The sequence below is a fragment of the Acomys minous genome (genome assembly GCF_964271855.1).
Source record: "Acomys minous genome assembly, chromosome: 20".
Classification (NCBI taxonomy): Eukaryota; Metazoa; Chordata; class Mammalia; order Rodentia; family Muridae; genus Acomys; species Acomys minous.
Genome location: NC_140502.1, coordinates 7,238,273 through 7,257,525, shown reverse-complemented (window position 1 = coordinate 7,257,525; position 19,253 = coordinate 7,238,273). Strand labels below are relative to the sequence as shown.

Sequence of the window (19,253 nt, the reverse complement as noted above, 5' to 3'; positions counted from 1 at the left end):
TATGGGGTAGAGAGTTAAACAAAGAATTCTCAACAGATGAATATCGAATTCCTAAGAAACACTTGAAGAAATGCTCAATGTCCTCAGTCATCAAAGAAATGTAACTCAAAATGACTCTGAGATTCCATCTTACATCTATCAGAATGGGTAAGATCAAAAACTCAGGTGACAGCACATGTTGCTGAGCATGTGGAGAAAGGAGAATACTCGTCATTGCTTGTGGGAGTGCAAACTTGTACAACCACTTTGATCCAACTGACCAATCTGGCACTTTCTCAGAAAACTAGGAATAGGACTACCTCAAGACCTAGCTATTCCACTCCTTAGAATACACCCAAAATATCCTCCACCACACAAGGATATATGCTTAACCTTCTTCATAGCAGCCTTCTTCATAATACCAGATTCTGGAAAGAACCTTGATTTCCCTCAGTCGAAAAATGGATGAAGAGACTGTGGTACATTTACACTGTGGAATGCTACTCAGGTATTAAAAACTAGGAAATATAGAAATTTGCAGGCAAATGGATGGAACTTGAAATGATCGTACTGAGTGAGTTAATGCAGACCCAGAAAGATACACATGGTACATACTCACTGATAACTGGACACTAGCCCTACAGGGATGTCCTCTGAGAGTCTTCAATCAGCAGGAGATGGGGACAGATGCTGAGAATTCCTATTTTAACCCCAGGAGCTAGGGGCCTTGGAGAATGGGGAAATATTAGGACACAAAGGTTCTAGAAACCCTACAAGAAGACCATCAAGGATGGCAGATTGAGACCCAGTGGGGTCTTTTCAAACTGCTGTACCAAGCAAAGAGAATGCAAGCGATAAACATAGGCTCCCTATTCAGATGTAGTCAATGGACAGCACATTCTCCCCAGTTGTGTGGAGAGTGGGACTGACTCTGACATGAACTTTGGTGCTCCATGTTTCAGCACTTCTTTTTCGTGGGGAGGCCTGGTGGCACACAGAGGAAGGGTACGTAGGCTATCCAGATGAGACCTGATAGGCCATATTCATGTGGTAGGTGAGGAAGTTCCCTTCTGGCCTATGCCTAGTGGCAGAGAACATGGTGAATGAGTGGGGGAGAAAGGAATGGGAAGTTACAAGCGAGGGAATAACAACTGAGATGTAATCTGAATGAATTACTTTAATAAAATTAAATATATATTATCTCTTATATTTTAAATACATACAGTGTTGTTTTTTAATTATATGATACAACAGACAGATATTTAAAATTAGCTTATATATAATTCATAAATGATTTAAAGCACAAATAAAAGAAGAAACTAAAGAAATACAATTATTGGGTCCATACTTTTCTTAGACCTATTTGAATTCAGAGGAAAAGCACATGGTAGTCTATATGTAAATAACGGATTTGACCTCAACATGGAAAAAATAATGATGTTATTATCAGGAATTTGGAATGGAACAGAAGGTCATTACGCTAAGCTACACATGCAGACTTTTGAAATTCTAAATTATCATTGACTCCAGTTTCAACAGTGTATGTCTTGTATCTATGTATGTAGGAGTGTTTGTTGATGTGTGTGTTTGTGTGTGTGACACACACATCTTTACACCAAAAATTAGGTCAGGCATTATGTGAGAAGTGCAAAGGCCTACAGGAATTAGGGATGGAATATCTTGTGTCACTAGTGGGAAGAAAATATCAGCAGTATACATTTATACTGGCAATGCAGATTTTACACTGCAACGAAGAATAGATTACTTTGCAATTTGTATAGAAAGAGTTTACACATTAAAACCACAGTTGTTTCCCAGTTATTATTTGCTTTTAAGATACTCAGCACAAGAATTCCTTACAGATACTATTTGAATAGAAATGAGTATAAAACAATACTGAAAAGCAGAGATTCAGTACAAGAAATGAGCTATCACATTTTATTGATCTGTGAGAACCGAAGCTCTAGGATGGAGATCATGTGTTAGAATTAAAACATTTAACCTAGTTTATTACTAATAATGTAGACATTGGTTGAGGGATAAGTCTCATTTAATATTTGAAATGATACACAAAATTCTTGGGTTTCTTTGAATATTGTGCATATTGTTGAACTTTTAAAAATCAACATTTAAAGTGTGCATGAGCTGCTATTGGGTGAGGAGTGGGATGGTTTATGGTACAACAGGACTCAGGAAATTTCTGTATTTCACCTGATTATTGGTTCTCCAAAACTAGAAACATAGACTTTGGGTAGATATTCTTTATTTGTCACTGGTGTGACATATTTCACAGTGTGTATGCTCTGAGGTTCTAAGATGGTCCAGACAAGTGGGTACCTGTGCATCATATACACTTGGTGATACAGTGCTCACTATATAGTCATGAACCATCTTATATGCCCCTTCTGAATCAATAATTTATATTTCACTGTGCACAATCTAAGAAATATCTACTGACATAATTTCTATTGATGTACACATAAACAGATATATAAGATAGCACTGAAACAAAACTTTCACTAAACAGCCTCTGCTCAGGGATTTTAACATCAATAAACCTGAATGATGTCATGGAACCACAGACAGAACTATTATCAAATATATTTTTCAACTCATGTTTACCACATGGACGGTGGACCTCAGATGACAAGTCCCAGGGAAGATTCCTCCAGGAATGAGGAAGGGCCGAAGGGAAAAAGGAATCATGAATGTGCAAGTAAACTTTCCATTGTCCAGAAACATAAAAAAAGATAGGAACACATGGGTGTCCATTTGTTAGACTGATATGCATGACACTTCACAATCCACAACACTGAGGCTTATAGTAGGACAAAGATGTTTACTTTGATTTTGTTCTCCTTGCTTCTGAACACTCCACTTCTCATGATGAGTTTCACTCCTTCCAGGTGCTTTTGGAGAATGAAGAATGAAGAAAAGGACAGAGAGTTAAGGGACGCGTGTATTATCTTCCTTTATGCAGTGCAATGGTCTGTGGAGAAAGACTATTTAAGCAACATTCTGGATAAGCTGTAAGTGCTTTTTAATTCTCTTGTAGATTTCATCACAAGTATTTCTGGAGAGGTCTGAAGATGAGAAACAGAACAATGCTTTGAATGTTGTCTTTTTCTTCCAATGTGTACACAAAGAAACAACACCAAATTCTTTTATAAACTCAATGCTATTTTATGAACTTAAATTGGTCAATAAACTATTATGTTTCTTCCAATTAGCCTCCTGATTTCAAGGACAGAAGTTGAGTGGACAAACAATCTCTACCATGATCATAAATATTAGCCCTGTTTTTGACAGTTTCCATTACACAGTACCCAGTCCATTATTATCAAATGATACCCCGTGTTATTTCAATATGTTTCATCCTGAGAAGGTAAAATTAAATGGCCATAGAGTGTGTTTCTGTCAGTGTGTATCTATCAGTTCCTGTGTGTGGGCACCTCCTATTTGGAGTACACCTAGACACAGAAAGCTTTCACATAGATGTTCATTTACTCTCTAAAATTATCTGGATGTGGTCACTCTATATGACTTTTGAACCTGCATCAGAAACGTAAGTAGGATTTCTGTCCAATGTGAACTTTAAATATGTCCTTATATCTCCACCTTAACTTGTATACATACCCAACTATTGGCTTTTAAGTATTAGAAAGCCCAGTTCTTCATTTTCTTCCTTTTCTATTTAGCAAAAAGAAGGAATGCTTAGACTATCAATTTTATGTTTGAAAATTGAGGCTATCTCTAATTGTGATGATCACTTACTTTCCTTGTGATCTGACTGGGTTACGTTTGTAGCATGTGTAGGTAGTTGACAGTACTTGAGAACATGATTAGAGGAGTTTCCTAGTAGCTCATCTCTTCAATTATTTAAGAATTATGTACATTATGATGGGCAGATCTGGGCCCAGGGGTTCTGCTCAAACAATGGCACCAACCAAGGACAATACATGCAGTAAACATCGAACCCTTACCCAGTTCTTCCCAATAGACAGGACATTTTTCACAGATGAGTGAGGGGTGGGGACTGACTTTCACATGAACTCTGGTGCCCCATATTTAACAATTTCCCCATGATGGGAAGGCTCGGTGGTACTCAGTGGAAGGATAGCAGGCTACCAAGATTAGACTTTGTACCCCAGGATCACGTAAAGGGGGTGGAGGTCCCCCTCAGTCACAGTTATAGGAGAGAGGAATAGCAAGAAATTGCAAAGGAGAAATGGGAGGATACAAGGGATGGGATAATAATTGAGATGTAATATGAATGAATAATAATAATAATAATAAATAATAATAATTAATAATAATAATAATAATAATAAAAAGAAAAAGAAAAAAATTTATGTGTCTTCCTTTTTAAGTCTAAGTTGTTTATATCTGATACTTCTATCACATTTGCCAATTATATTTCTCTTTCAGTAATTTTACTATGTATAATTGCATATTTTACCACGTGAATACTCTACACACTTTTACTCTGTGGATTTCTGACTGTTGTTTCCAAGCACAGCAAGCACTTTAGACTACTAGGCCACTCTGGTAGCCCAAGTAATTGATGCTGTTTATGTTTAGTATGCAAGAGTTAGTGTTTGTGTCACACAAGTTCTACTCTCACTTTCTAATGTGTTCTACTGAAATTTCCAATGGCAATTTTTTCTGTGCTGTATGAAGGGTCTTCTAAAAGCAGCTATTTGTATAGAGACAGATAACTCAAAGGTACAATTTCAAAGTGAAAATCTAATTATATTTTAACATGAGTTAATCATACCAAGCGAAGGATTATATTTGACACTTATTGTTCAGATGGTAGGAAATAACTAGCAATAGACAGGAATGATTTTTTCCCAAGAAGAGAATAAAAAACCCACTCAATTTAATTTTTGCTCATGTCATAAAAGAACATTGCTTAGGTTCATACATCTAGATGCATACAGGCGTACATCAGTTTAAAATAATATACTTGTTCATGTATTTTACCTACTGATCATGGCCTCGCCTTCCTCTATTCCTTGTCATATGCTCTCTCCATCTACTCCTGGTGTATTGTCTGTTTTTCAAAGAAGGGGAGTCCCCGACTAAGTCACCTCAACTCATGAATCACATCAGGACTGAGTGTGTACTCTTCCCATGTGGCCTGAAATAGAAGCCCCACCAAGGGAAAGAGAGTAAAAAGACAGGCAAGAGAGTACATGTCAGAGAAAGTCGAGTTCCTCTTACTAGGGGATCCACACTAAGCCTGAACTACACATCACCTACATCTGTTTAGGGGTCCTAGGACCAGACTCTTGAGGATCCTTCGTTGGTGATTGAGTCTCCACAACCCCCTCTGTGCCTTGATAAATTGACACTTGATTTTCTTGTGTAGTTCGTGTTAGTTCTTTATTCTTCTGCAGTTCCCCCTACTTTTCGATAAGACTCCCAACACTCTTTGTCTAATATTTGGGTTTTATTTTCAGCATCTGTTTTGATTCACTGATGTCTGGAACTCTCAGGAGACATCTATGCCAGGCTCCTGGCTGAAAGCACAGCAGAGTATCAATAATAGTGTCAGAGGTTGTCTCTCTCGTGTGTTCTGAGTCTCAGTTTGGGCCAGGCATTGCTTGGACATTCCCTAAAGCTCTGTTCTATTTTTAATCCCTGTATATCTTGTAGGAAAGGTAAATTTTGAGTCCTAGTTCTTGTGGATTGATTGGTATTCCCCTCTCTCCATTAGGAGTTCTGTCTAGTTAGAGGGTGTCCTCTCAACTGAGTCACCACCATATTATCCCAGAAGTGTCTCATTTATCCATCTTGTCAGACAGTTATCTCTACCCCTGCCTTATTTTTACTGTTCAGGCCCTCTGACCTGCTGCATCATCTCTCCCCAGGTCTGTCATTCACCCTCATTTCTATCTGAGCTCTCTCTCCTACATTGTCCTTATCTTCAACTTCTTCTGCCGTCTATTATATTTCTTTTTCTGAGTTAGAATAAAGCATCTTGTCTGTGTTCCTCCTTTTTACTCATTATCCTTGGATCAGTAATTCCAGTATTTTTTTATCCTGTACTATATGGCTAAGTAAATACATCCATGTGTGTTTTTGTTAGTCTGAGTTTTCATACTCAGCAGATGTTTTCTAGTTTACTTGCCTGAAAAATTTGTGATTTTCTTTGTTTTATATTGGAGTAGTGTTTCATTGTTTATTCTCCATTGTTTGAGTGACATCATTTTTTCTGGGTTCTAGCTATTGTGATTAATGCTGTTATGAACATAATTGAGCAAATGTCATAGGGTATATGTCCAGGTATAGTATAGCTATGTCTGGAGGTTAAGCTTTTACCAGTTTTCTGATAAAGAAACAGATTGAATTCCAAAGTTAGACATACATCTATTCAAATATGCATCTCCTGTGTGTGAATGTGTTTGAAAGTAAACCAGTAAAAAGATGCTCTCTCTGAAAAATAATCTAAAAAGAAAAACAACAATATGAAGATGGATAGAGAAGAATACGATATATTTCCAACTAATTATAATTTATCTTTAGTACAGGTACCAAATATTGCCCCAGAAACACTCGTGTGCACTCATCAGTCACTCTTTCACTACCTTAGCCAATTCAGTTAATTTCATATGGAAATACCAGAAAATCAGAGGCTCAAACATCATGTGTAATTTTCACATTTCTTTATAATTAATAAATGAATGATTGATCAGGTTTACAGCTTGGTCATAACCTGTGGCCTTGTCTTTCCCTTCCGAGCAAGTACTCAACAACCACAGATGAAAAAGCTTTCCATGAAATATTCATGTTTTGTGTAGATGGACTCACATGAAATTTTATAGGTGTTATAAGATTCCATATTTTCTTATTTGTAAACCTTATTACTTGGGATACTTGTCCCAAACATAGGGATAAAGACAATATCTCCAAGTACAGGATAGTCATTGTATTGAATGCCAATGTTTATGTGTATACTTCTGTACATAATAAATATTGTACCATTTTACAGAGCACCAGCTGAAAGCCTGTTTCCCTTGGTTTTGACTTTTTCCTTGGATGAAATAAACAGAAACCCTGATCTTCTACCAAACATGTCTTTAGTATTTCGAGTAACATATTGTCTAAATGTTTCACTAGTAAAAGATCTCATTCATCTTTCTCAACCACCTGATCGGACTCATCCTAATTATGACTGTACCAAAGGTGGCGGTTGTACAGTACTTCTTACAGGACCAAACTGGGAAGCATCTGTACTACATCACAGATTAATGTACAGCTGTGAACCTCAGCAGGTGAAATTTTTGTGGGGTTAAAATTAATGAAATTGTGTCTCCATTGGTGGCTTTGATAAGATGGAAAAAGGGTGTAAAGAGGAGATTGGTCATACTGGCCTTATGTCAACCTGTTAGTTCAGTGGTGTTATTCAGATACTTGATGGGGATCTGGAATTTCTCTGTGTGAAATAGGGATAAGAGGAGAAGTAACTGGTAAGGGGGATTTCTAGAACTTTTTACAGATAAAATGTGTTTACAAGTTCTTAAAAGTACATGCTACCTCATGCTGTTTCTTGTGTCCTAGGCCCTCCATCTTTCTTATGGGCCTTTCCATCCTCTCCTGAATGACCGTGTACAATTTTCCTATATTTATCAGATGGCCCATGCGGATACATCTATCGCCATGGCCCTCGTCGCCTTCTTACTTTATGTAAACTGCAACTGGGTAGGGCTGGCCATCTCTGACAATGAACAGGGTACACAATTTCTCTCAGTTTTCAAAAGAGAAATGGAAAAGAATATAGTCTGCTTTGCCTTTGTGAACATGATCCCAGTGAACACGGAGGTTTACATGTCAAAAGCTGACGTGTATTATAACCAAATCATGACATCTTCCACAGATGTTGTTATCCTTTATGGTGACACAGACAGTACTCTTGCTGTGGCCTTTAAAATGTGGGAATCTCTAGGTATACAGAGAATATGGATCACCACCTCACAGTGGGATGTTCCTACAAGTAAGAGAGATCTCACACTTGACCCATTCCATGGAACTCTTGCTTTTACACACCACCATGGTAAGATTTCAGGTTTTAAACATTTTGTCCAGACATTGAACCCTCTCAAATACTCAGATAAATATCTGGCAAGTGTGAAGTGGATGAACGTTAACTGTGAATCCTTAGGATCTAACTGTAAGACAACGAAGAACTGCTCATCCAATGTGTCATTGGAATGGCTAATGGCACAGACTTTTGACATGGCCCTCAGTGATAGCAGTTATGACATATACAATGCTGCATATTTTTTGGTGCACATTATTCATGAGGTGCTTCTTCAACAAGTAGAAAATCAGCCAATTGACAATGGAAAAATACATGATCATAGCTGCTCAAAGGTACTGTTTTTTTCTATTGGATTATCCATGTTCTTATCAATGTCATAGTTTTTAAGAGTCTCTCAGATGTTTAACTGAGTGAACTCGGAAATGTTTCCCAAAAACCTAGGTTTCTAAATGTTTTTATGCTGTCACAATAAATCTAGAGCTTTGTATAAAATTTAATACACAGGTATTGGAATGAAAGACACCATTTATCAGTGAAAATAAGTGACTCTGTACCACAGCCACTGAATATAATCATACCTGTTCTAATACTGGAGAGATAATTAGTCTCTTTCATTAATTGTCACCATGATGAAGAGATGACTGTTTGTTCATTAATTCTGAAAATTGAGGTAATAAGTTCAGGGGATTGTTTTCTCAATTGATTCTCCCCAAATGTAGTCTCTGTTCACCTACCTCCAAGGCTTAGTGTAATTACACAGGCAGAGTTATGTGAATCAGTTTATTACACACACACACACACACACACACACACACACACACACACACACACTCATTTTGTGAATATATATTTCTCACTGTATTAGTGTTTCTATGTGTGTTTCTGTGTGTCTTTGTGTATATCTGTGTTTATGTGTGTACAGAGATATGATTGCACTCGTGTTTGTGTGTGTGTGTGTGTTTCTGTCCATCTGTCTATCTGTCTGTTTGTAGAAGTGAGCTTAAATTGTCTGTGTTTCAATGCCCATGTGTATGTTTGTTTCTGTTTTTGTGTATGTTTCTGATTGTATTTGTTAATTCATGTGTCTGTGTGTTGTGTATCTTGGATTGCAATATGTATATCTCTTGCTGTGTGTGTGTGTGTGTGTGTGTGTGTGTGTGTGTGTTTCTGTCTGTCTCTCCTTTGATATTGTGAGCATAAATTTGATTTTGTTTCAATTTCTCTGATTGTGAATGTTTGTATCTCATTATTTCTCCCTGTATTTGTCTGTGCATGTGTGTGTCTATGCATGTGTTTGATATACTTCTACACTTGTGTGTCTGTTTGGGTGTATAAGGTTGTCTATTCCTGTATGTTCAGATGTGTCCATGTATGTTAATGTGTATAAACAAATATGCAGCTTTATCATATGAATATCTCTATATAGATGTGGGTCTTTTTGTGTGCAGATGCATGTGTGTGTGTGTGTGTGTGTGTGTGTTGCACATCTTTATGATGTATATGTGCTTTTCTATGCTTGTGTTTGTTAGTTTACTTACAGAGAACTAAAATTCTACAAACATTATGACAAATTAATATATCATTTTGCTTTTATTGAGATTTTCCACCTGATACCTTCAATAAAATTGCTTTTCAGATAAAATCATTATACATTTTCTTCCTTTAATGAAGGGCATATGTAGTATATAATACTGTCTTCATTTCAGATGCACTCCTTGATGAGAAAGACACACTTTACTAGCCCTAATGGAGACAAAGTTACCATGAACAAGAAAGAAAAAGTTCAGAAAGAGTATGACATTTTCTACATTTGGAATCTCCCACCTGATGTGGAACTTAAGGTGAAGATAGGAAAGTTTAGCCTAGATTTTCCACATGGTCAACAGCTGCATTTATCTGAAGACATGCTAGAGTGGGCCACAGGAAGTCGACAGGTGGGTTGAAAGAACTGTACTGATTTCCATTCCGTACGAGTAAACACTGTGTGTTTAGTTGGCCCATTTATGCTTTTTTATAAATTAGTTAAATGAAATAAATTGTCACATAAGGAACCTACTTCTAGTCTCTTATGTTACATTTCTTATTTTCACTATTTCTTATGTGACCTTTTGTTAGTCTTTTGATGAGTTCATGCAATAGTTACACTGTATTTTACTATCAAAGAACTGTGTTTTTGTTTTTTAATAGGAATATGAAACAACTTTTGACCACTTATTTATAATATTTCCAGAAAAGTGAGCAATAGACTCATGGTACCATTATTATTACCATATAGTGATTTCCTCACTTATTATGAATCTGTGATAAAAAAGTTAAAGGGACTGAGGCTAAGTGTAATGATGTAGTAAATTCAAAATCCAAAGGCATTAGAAAACAAACTCATCATGTCTTTTAATTTTAATTATTTTTTAATCTTAATTTTTTATTTTATTTATGTTACATTCCAGCCCTAGCCCCATCCCTTATGCCCTTCCAGGCACATCCTCTCTCCTCTTTCCCCCTACGCCCCTTCTCTAGTCCTTAGAGAGGGGAACCCTTCTCCCCTACTCACTGACCCCAGCCTATCAAGCATCATAAGGACTGCCTGCATACTCTTCTTCTGTGAGGTGATAAGGTACCCCATCATGGGGACATGTTCAAAGAGAAAGCAACAGTTTTATTTTATATGTTTGCTTAAACCTCTGACATAGAGTCTCTAAATTGTCAACCCTTCTAATCAGAAATTCATAATTTTTGATACATATTAAATATTCTATGAATTATTACTTTGTATTTTATTTCCTTTTTATATGTTATTGGTTTTCTGTCTGGATATATGCCATGCAACACTGGTGTATGTGGTATATATGGACATTAGAAGGGTGATGCATATTCATGGTAATGTCAGACAGCTAGATATGCAAAATGGGTGCAAGAAATCAATTGTTATTCACAGTTTTTCCATGACTCAGCTCTAAATTATGACATGTAAAGAAACAGTTCACTACAGTATCCTTGCTTGGTCCTCTTAATTGTTGTATAGTTCATTCAAACTAAGGAAGCAGTATCTAGTTTTCTTCTCTGTGTTTGGAGGTATTGGTAGTAATATATTTTTGCTGTGCAGAAATTTGTGAATAAAAAATTCCATCATATCTTCAGGATATGTTATAGGTGTGAATTCTGAAGTGGTTTCTTTTAGGGTATTCTATTCGAACTATACAAGCACAAAGTTGTTTAAAATTTAAAGATGTTAAGTCCAGGAATTCAGGTTGCTCATATACTCTGGCATTTGCAGTTAATAGTCCTTCTCAGATTGATACGGGGAATAATTGTTATCGAGAGGAACACAGGATCTGAAGTTTAGCTACTGAAATACATATGTATCCAAAGGCAGCAGTGAAATATCACGTGTGTTCTAAACACAGCTTGATTGAGTATTACAAAAACATGCACTGGAATAATACTCAATACTAAAAAAATATAGACCCATTGTTCTGCTCCCAGTTATGCATATGATGATACATGCTAACTAACAAACATAAAAATGATGATATCAAATCTACCTAGCTCAAAATGTGACAGTCATAGTCTTAAATGAGAGTATGTTCAATGATATGCTTAATATATGATTCAAAGAGTGATTATTTGAATGTTCTATGAAAAGTGAGAAGAACTGACATAAATTACCTTGGGAATGATAAAAGGGATCACAAAAACTAACATAAAATAAGTCACTGAAAAAGCATGAGAAAAAGGAATTCCATGAAAGTACAAAATAATAAAAATAGTCAAACAGAAAATATGTAAAGAAAAAATAAAATAAATGAAATAAAATTCTAAATAAAAAATCTCAGCAAGACAATAGTTCGAGATAAAGACAGGATGGCAAAGCTTGAATGTTAGGCATAATATTAGAAAATTCAGACTCTAACAAAAATAAAACAAAACATAAGAGTCAAAATATAGGAGACTTGAGCGTTCCTGATTAAAAGAATAGATTTACAGTCCAGAGGCACTAGCGGAAAAGAAGGACACACTGAAATCATCAACACTATATCCAGTATATTGTAATCATAAATTTCAAGTGAGATGTTTGCCCATCGAGATACAACAGTCATTTATATAGCAAACATTTAAGATCAGTAAACGAACACACCTTGTCATATTTAACTTAAAATTTATTTTGTAACAAAGACATTACGTTGAAGGCTGAAGTACAGAAGACTCTGTCATAGCAAATTCCCATCTGTATATCAGTCAATGTCACTATGGACATTCTTACAGGAGGAGAGTAATAGTGATGTATTTCAAACATTTAACAGCCAACCACAGTAACTAAAACAGAAAAGTTATTCCTCATAATAGAAGGATACAGAGCAGAATTCAATAATAGAAACAGTCACAGGAACTTAGAAGCACTGAAAAATTACCATGAAAGATGCTAGTTGAACCACTTCACATGATGAATGCAAGGATCAAAGGAACAGATAGAAAGCACTAAGCTCCAGACAAAAGCAGCTATTAGAAAAAGATCAAATACTACACTATCAACAAGTAGACAATATTTGCCAAATAATCTACAATAATAATTTATTGTTAATGATCACATTCTCTAATAAAAATCCATAGACAACAAGATTGGTTCAATAAGACAACAACAACACCCCAAAAATGTTTTGTTACTTCCATGGGAAAAATGTTATTTTTAACCTGAATGGAATCCTTCTATAAAAATGGGAGTGATACATCATTACGAAGTGGAAACAAAGAAACAAACAAACAAAATCCATGAAAACATTCACTTTTATGGACATGGATGGAATAATTCTTACATAAGCACCTATCAAGACAGTTCAACAACACACCAAAATGTTTGTTCTCTACACCCAAGTGTGTTTCACTCAGAAATGCAAGTCTGAATAAAAAAATACAGTTAAGTGAGATAAGTCATGTAAATACACTCTAAGATGGAATTATATGATTATATAAAATATTCATAAATTTATTATAAAGTCCATTATCTCTTCAGAGTAAAAAGAGAAACATGTCAGAATACAAAGAACAGGTAATATCTTGATAGAATAAATATTTTATGGCAAGCTGACTGAAAGCTTTGTACTAGATGGAGGGGAAAATATAAAAAAAATTTTCAATTAAACTAAGAATGAAGCCAGGTATGTTTGGCCCATGTTTTAAAACAAACAGTTTGTTGGCAGATTTAGAAAATTCTCTGTTGATATGTGACCAGTTTGGCCTAGATAGCTAACCCAAGGCTGGCAGTGAGACATAGAGACCACGCCTTAACATATTGCACCGAAATAGGGCAGGAATATCCAGTCTCCACTCTTCTTTAAAATGGTCATTAAAATCTTACCAAGTGCATAGACAGAGATTTTGATAGATACTGGGACTTACTATTGGTACTCTAGGTGAGAGAGGTAAGGATGAATGGTGAAATAGAAGGACCCAGCGGGTCCTAGAAATCAACAAGAAAACAATTAAGGCTGGCAGATCTGGACCCAGGCGGGTCAGCTAAAAATACTGTACCAACAAAGGACAATGCATGTAGTAAACCTAGATCCCCTATCCAGATCTAGCCGATAGACACCACAACCTCCACAACTGTGTGGATAGCAGGGACTGACTCAGTCATGAACTCTGTATCCCCTACTTGACCACTTCCTTTTGGTGGGGAGACCTGTTCATGCTCAGAGGAAAAGTAAGCAGGCTCCCAGGAAAAGACATGATAGGCTGTGATCTTTATTTTCTTTAATTTTTATTTTTAATTTTCTTAATTTATGTGCGTTGGTTTCAGATCTTGGAGTTACAGATGGTTGTGAGCTGCCATGTGGGTGCTGGGAATTGAACCTAGGTCATTTAGAAGAGCAGGCAGTGCTCTTAACCACTGAGCCATCTCTCCAGCCTGGGACTGTTATCTTATAGTAGAGAAGAAGGTCCCTTTCTTTCACAAACCTGGGGGAAAGGAATAGGATGAAAGTGGGAGGGATGGGGAATTGAAAGATACAAGTGAGGGGATAAAAATGAGATTTAACCTGAATAAATTACTTCAATAAAGAAATTTTTACCATGTGCCAATATAACTTTGACAATATATTTTAAAAACAGAGAAAATGTCCAATTATAAGTGAGTATATACCATTTGAGTCTTTCTGCTTCCAGTTAACTTAATACGATCATTTCTAGTTGCTTCCATTTGTCCACATATTTTGGGAATTCCTTGTTTTTAATAGCTGAGAAGTATTCTATAGTGTAGATGTACCACACTTTCTTTATTCATTCTTCTACTAAGAACTACTTAGACTTTTCCCAGGTTCTGGCTATTATGGAGAAGGCTGCTATGAACATGGTTGAGCATATGCCCTTGTGTGCTAGAGTATCTTCTACGTATATTCCAATGAGTGGAATTGCTGGATCTCAATTTTCTGAGATAGATTTCCAAAGTGGTTGTTCAAGTTTGCATGTCCACCAGCAATACAGAAGTTTTCCCCTCTCTCCACATCCCCACCAGCATGTGATATCACTTGAATTTTTGATCTTAGCCATTCTGATGGTTGTAAGATGGAACCTCTGAGTTGTTTTGATTTGCATTTCCCTGATGACTAAAGTCATATATACTCACATATAATTGGACACTAGCTTAAGGGGCATGTCCCATGGAAGTCTTACCAGGAAAATGGGACAGATGTGAAGACATCCTCTTGGGGCTCTAGGTGAGAGAAATATGGGAGAATGGAGAAATAGAAGTATCCAGAGGGCCCTAGAAACCTACAAGAAAAACATTATGATGGGCCGATCTGGGCCCAAGGGCTCTGCTCAAACTATGGCACCAAGCAAGGACAATATGTGCAGTAATCATCAAACCCCATCCCGGATCTAGAGAATCAACAGGGCATTTTCCACAGTGGAGTGTAGAGCGGGGACTAAGTTCCACATGAACTCTACTGCCCCAATTTAATCTGGTTTCTTTGATGGGGAGGCCTGGTGGCACTCAGAGGAAGGATAACAGGATTTCAAAAAGACACTTGATACTCTATGATCATATAGAGGGGCAGGAGGCCCCCCTCAGTCACAGACATAGGGGAGGACACTAGGGTGAAAGTGAGAGGGATGGAGGAACCTTAGGATGCAAGGGATGGGATAACAATTTAGACTTGAGATATTCCTATTTTAGATGTGGTTAGTCCTATCTTGCTAAGTCATTGCTTTGATTAAACGTTGGCCAAGGACAAAGTGAGGAGGAATGGTTGCTGTGGCTCATGGGTTATAGACAAGGGAAGACAAGGAAAGACCTTGGACACTGAAACTAAAGCACAGGCCCTTGAGAGAACACTGCTTTCTGGCTTGCCCTGTGTCATTTCTCACACATGCTTGCTTAGCAAGAACATTCCCTTTAGTAGACTGGGCATGCCTACAATGAATACCTAGTAGTAAAATGCATTAGTGTTAGAAAGACAGGCTATTCTGATAGGGAGAATTTCTCAGGAAAGGTTCATTCCATGTTCCCTATCTTTTTACTGAACTTTGTGTTAGCTTGATGTAAATCAACAAGAAGACCAGGTAGCAAGCTCTGTAGTGTCTGCACAAAGTACACTAAAATTCTGTTTCCATAATGTCTAAAATTTGGTAAAGAACTCCACTTTTCATCAACTTGTTTTAATATATTCACAAGTTTGGCATTATATAAAGTGCTAACTGACATGTGGTACCTCAGCTTCTGTATATAAAATAAGCGTATTGATATCTCAACATCCTAATATAATATTGCTATGAATGGAGTAGATACAACTTAATATGAATTTTATTTCCTCAGATGGTGACCTCTGTATGTAGTGCTGACTGTCATCCTGGATTCAGAAAATTCAGGCAGGAGGGAATGTCGGCCTGCTGTTTTATTTGTATCCACTGTCCGGAAAATGAAATTTCTAATGGAACAAGTGAGTGTTTGCTGCTGTGGTAACTTTACATTAATAATCCTCTCAACCAACAAAAGGATGCTGAAGGAGTCTAAAAAGCAACCTCAAAAATAAAATATACCTTTTTCCCTGTTATCAGTCATAGGAATGCAAACACTAACAATGTCATAACAAGAAAAGAACCGTTTTGCCTAGATGTATATTTTGATTCAATTTCTGCCACATCGTATTTTCTCTAAGAAACAAAATCTAACTGTAGTGTGAACACATTCTGTATGAGATCTGTCCTTGTTATTAATTTCTCATATAACTAAATGAATAGCAGATTCCAGTCACAAAGTTTTAATCTGTGTATTTATTCTTTTGCATGCATATATGTGTCCCTACATATGTTTATGTACACTGCATATGCACAGAATCTAACAGAGGACAGAATATGTCACCAGATCTGATGGACTGTGCAATGGAGGTGTTAGTAAGCAAGTCTGTATGCTTAGAAAAATTAGTGTAGAGATAAAAAATTACTTGCAAAATTATCAGAAACTGCTTAGTATGAGACCGAATTTGTGTGATTTGTAGAGGCCCATTTTATTTTCCCCCCTTCTTTATTGTAATTTATTCTGATTACATCCCAATTGTTATTCCCTCACCCATTTTCAAATGTCTGATGTAATTTTTTCTAGGAGAGTGAGGATAATTGTTCATGGTGTACAAAATATAAAAAGTCTTATGTCAAATATTTTATAAATAGAGTCCAATTAATAATTTCATGAAAGAATAGATTAGAATGCTTTTGTATTGAAAACAATTAATCACAAACAGTAACATTTTATTGCAACCTACAAGGCCAGTGTGGTAAAATGATTATATATTTATTTGGCTAGATAGAAATGGACAATGAATAGTTATTCCACATTTGCCTGTCATACTATGCAATGAAATTAAGTTCTTAAAAGACATTTCTGGCCAATAGCATGGCTCAACATTTAAATCATTTGCCTCTAAGACTGATAGCTGGAGTTCATTCTCAGGACCCATAGAGGAAGAGGAGGCAAAGAACTCTCAGAAATGGCTTCTGAAATCTATGTGCTCAAATGACATCCATAATTATTAAACAAACTGTAATAAAATTGTTTTAAATGTAAAACTAAATAAGAACTAATGGTAATTACATCAAAACAGAAAATGTTAATATTATTTATAGGTGTGTGTGTGTGTGTGTGTGTATGAGAGACGTGTTGGTGTGTGTAAGGGCAGATGTAGGTGAGAGGCAACTAGTACCTCTACAATTAATTTGCAGCTGTTGTGAAACACCTCACACAGGTTCTGGGAACTGAACTCAGGATTTTTTTGGTGAGAACATTTGCCGGGCATGGTGGCACAGGCCTTTAATCCCAGCACTCGGAAGGCAGAGACAGGTGGATCTCTGTGAGTTCAAGGCCAGCCTGGTCTACAAAGCGAGTCCAGGACAGTGAAGGCTACACAGAGAAACCTTGACCTGAAAAAAACCAACAAAGAAAAACAAAACAAAAAACAAAAAAACCAAAAAAAATCTAGGTCATTTTTGTATGTGGGTTTTTATTTTACTTTTCCCATGCTTCTTATCAATATATATATTTACCTCAGAGTATAGTCACAGAGTCTGGGTCTCAAGAGATTGAAATGAGGGAAGTAGGAATGTGCTGGATGCTTCCCATGAAGGTGGAGTCAAGATGAATGGCTTTGTAGTGCTCAGTCTGTAGAGAGGTTTCTACCTTCAGTGATAGAGCTAGTGCTTCTCATGATCAAGACTCAGGAATTCTTTCTCAATACTGCCAGATTAGAACATAAGTAAGGACATATTAATCATAATTTTCAATTTTCTACAATTTTAAATCCTTTATATTACATTTATATACCGGTAAACTGTACTTCTCATACTTACATTTCTACTTCTTCCAAATGATTACTAAATTTTTCAGCACATCTGATACATTTATTTGGACACACTAATATAAATAATAAGAATTAATAAATAGAAGCATTGGTGTACAGCAATGTCCTTCAATTATATTATCAGCAATAAAATGGAGGTATTGCAAAGCTTTCACAACAGACTTATTGAAATATATTGTCAATAAACTGCTGAAGCTGCACAAACAAATCTTTCCTTTCTCATTCAGACATGGATCAGTGTGTGAAGTGTCCAGAGGACCAGTATGCCAACACAGAGCAGAATCATTGCATCCACAAAGCTGTGATCTTTCTGAGCTATGAAGACCCCTTGGGGATGGCTCTGGCCTTATTGGCTTTGGGCTTCTCTGCCTTCACAGCTCTCGTTTTTGGGGTATTTTTGAAGCACAATGACACAGTCATTGTGAAGGCCAATAACCGTGCTCTCAGCTACATTTTACTCATGTCACTCATGTTCTGTTTCCTCTGCTCCTTGCTCTTCATTGGCCATCCAAACACAGTCTCCTGCATCCTGCAGCAAATCACATTTGGAATTGTATTCACTGTGGCTATTTCCAGTGTGTTGGCCAAAACAATCACAGTGGTTCTGGCTTTCAAAGTCACAGCTCATGCAAGAAGGATGAGGCACATTCTGGTTTCAGGAACACTTAACTACATCATTCCGCTCTGTACACTCATCCAAATTATTCTCTGTTCAATCTGGCTAGGAGCTTCTCCTCCCTCTGTTAATACTGATGCACACTCTGAGCATGGCCACATTATAATTGTCTGCAACAAGGGTTCTATTATAGCATTTTACTGTGTCCTAGGATACTTAGGCTTCCTGGCCCTGGGAAGCTTCACTGTGGCCTTCTTGGCCAGGAACCTACCTGACTCATTCAATGAAGCCAAGTTCTTGACATTCAGCATGCTGGTGTTTTGCACTGTGTGGATCACTTTCCTCCCTGTCTACCATAGCACCAAGGGCAAGGTCATGGTGGCTGTGGAGATTTTTTCCATCATGGCTTCCAGTGCAGGGATGCTGGGATGTATCTTTGTTCCCAAGTGCTACATCATTTTATTGAGGCCTGACAAAAATTCTCTTCCAAAGATCAGGGAGAAATAATACTCCTAAAGTCATATTTCATGAATACTTTGTGTTAAATTAATTTGTTTACTCAATTTACATCCTGATTGTAGATCCCATCCTTTCTCTCCTTCCAGTCCCATCCTCCCTCCCTCTCTCCATCCCCTATGCTCTATGCCTCAGGTAGTGGAGATCCCCTTCCTATGCACTGCACCTCTCCAAGTTGCATCAGGACATACCATGTCCTCTTCCCCTGGGGCCTAGATAGATAGTCTGACAAGGAGGAAGTGGTCAA

At 36.9% G+C, this 19,253-nt stretch overlaps 1 protein-coding gene across 1 annotated transcript; it reads left to right on the top strand.

Annotated features, from left to right (window-relative positions):
- Positions 1–2,604: 2,604 nt before the first annotated feature.
- On the top strand, positions 2,605–18,997 carry LOC311590774 (vomeronasal type-2 receptor 116-like; the record flags this gene model as incomplete). Its single annotated transcript, XM_084770035.1, has 6 exons — positions 2,605–2,695; positions 7,105–7,259; positions 7,546–8,358; positions 9,733–9,960; positions 15,837–15,960; positions 18,102–18,997. 6 exons carry the CDS (start codon positions 2,605–2,607, stop codon positions 18,995–18,997), a joined length of 2,307 nt encoding a protein of 768 aa, XP_084626161.1.
- Positions 18,998–19,253: the final 256 nt, after the last annotated feature.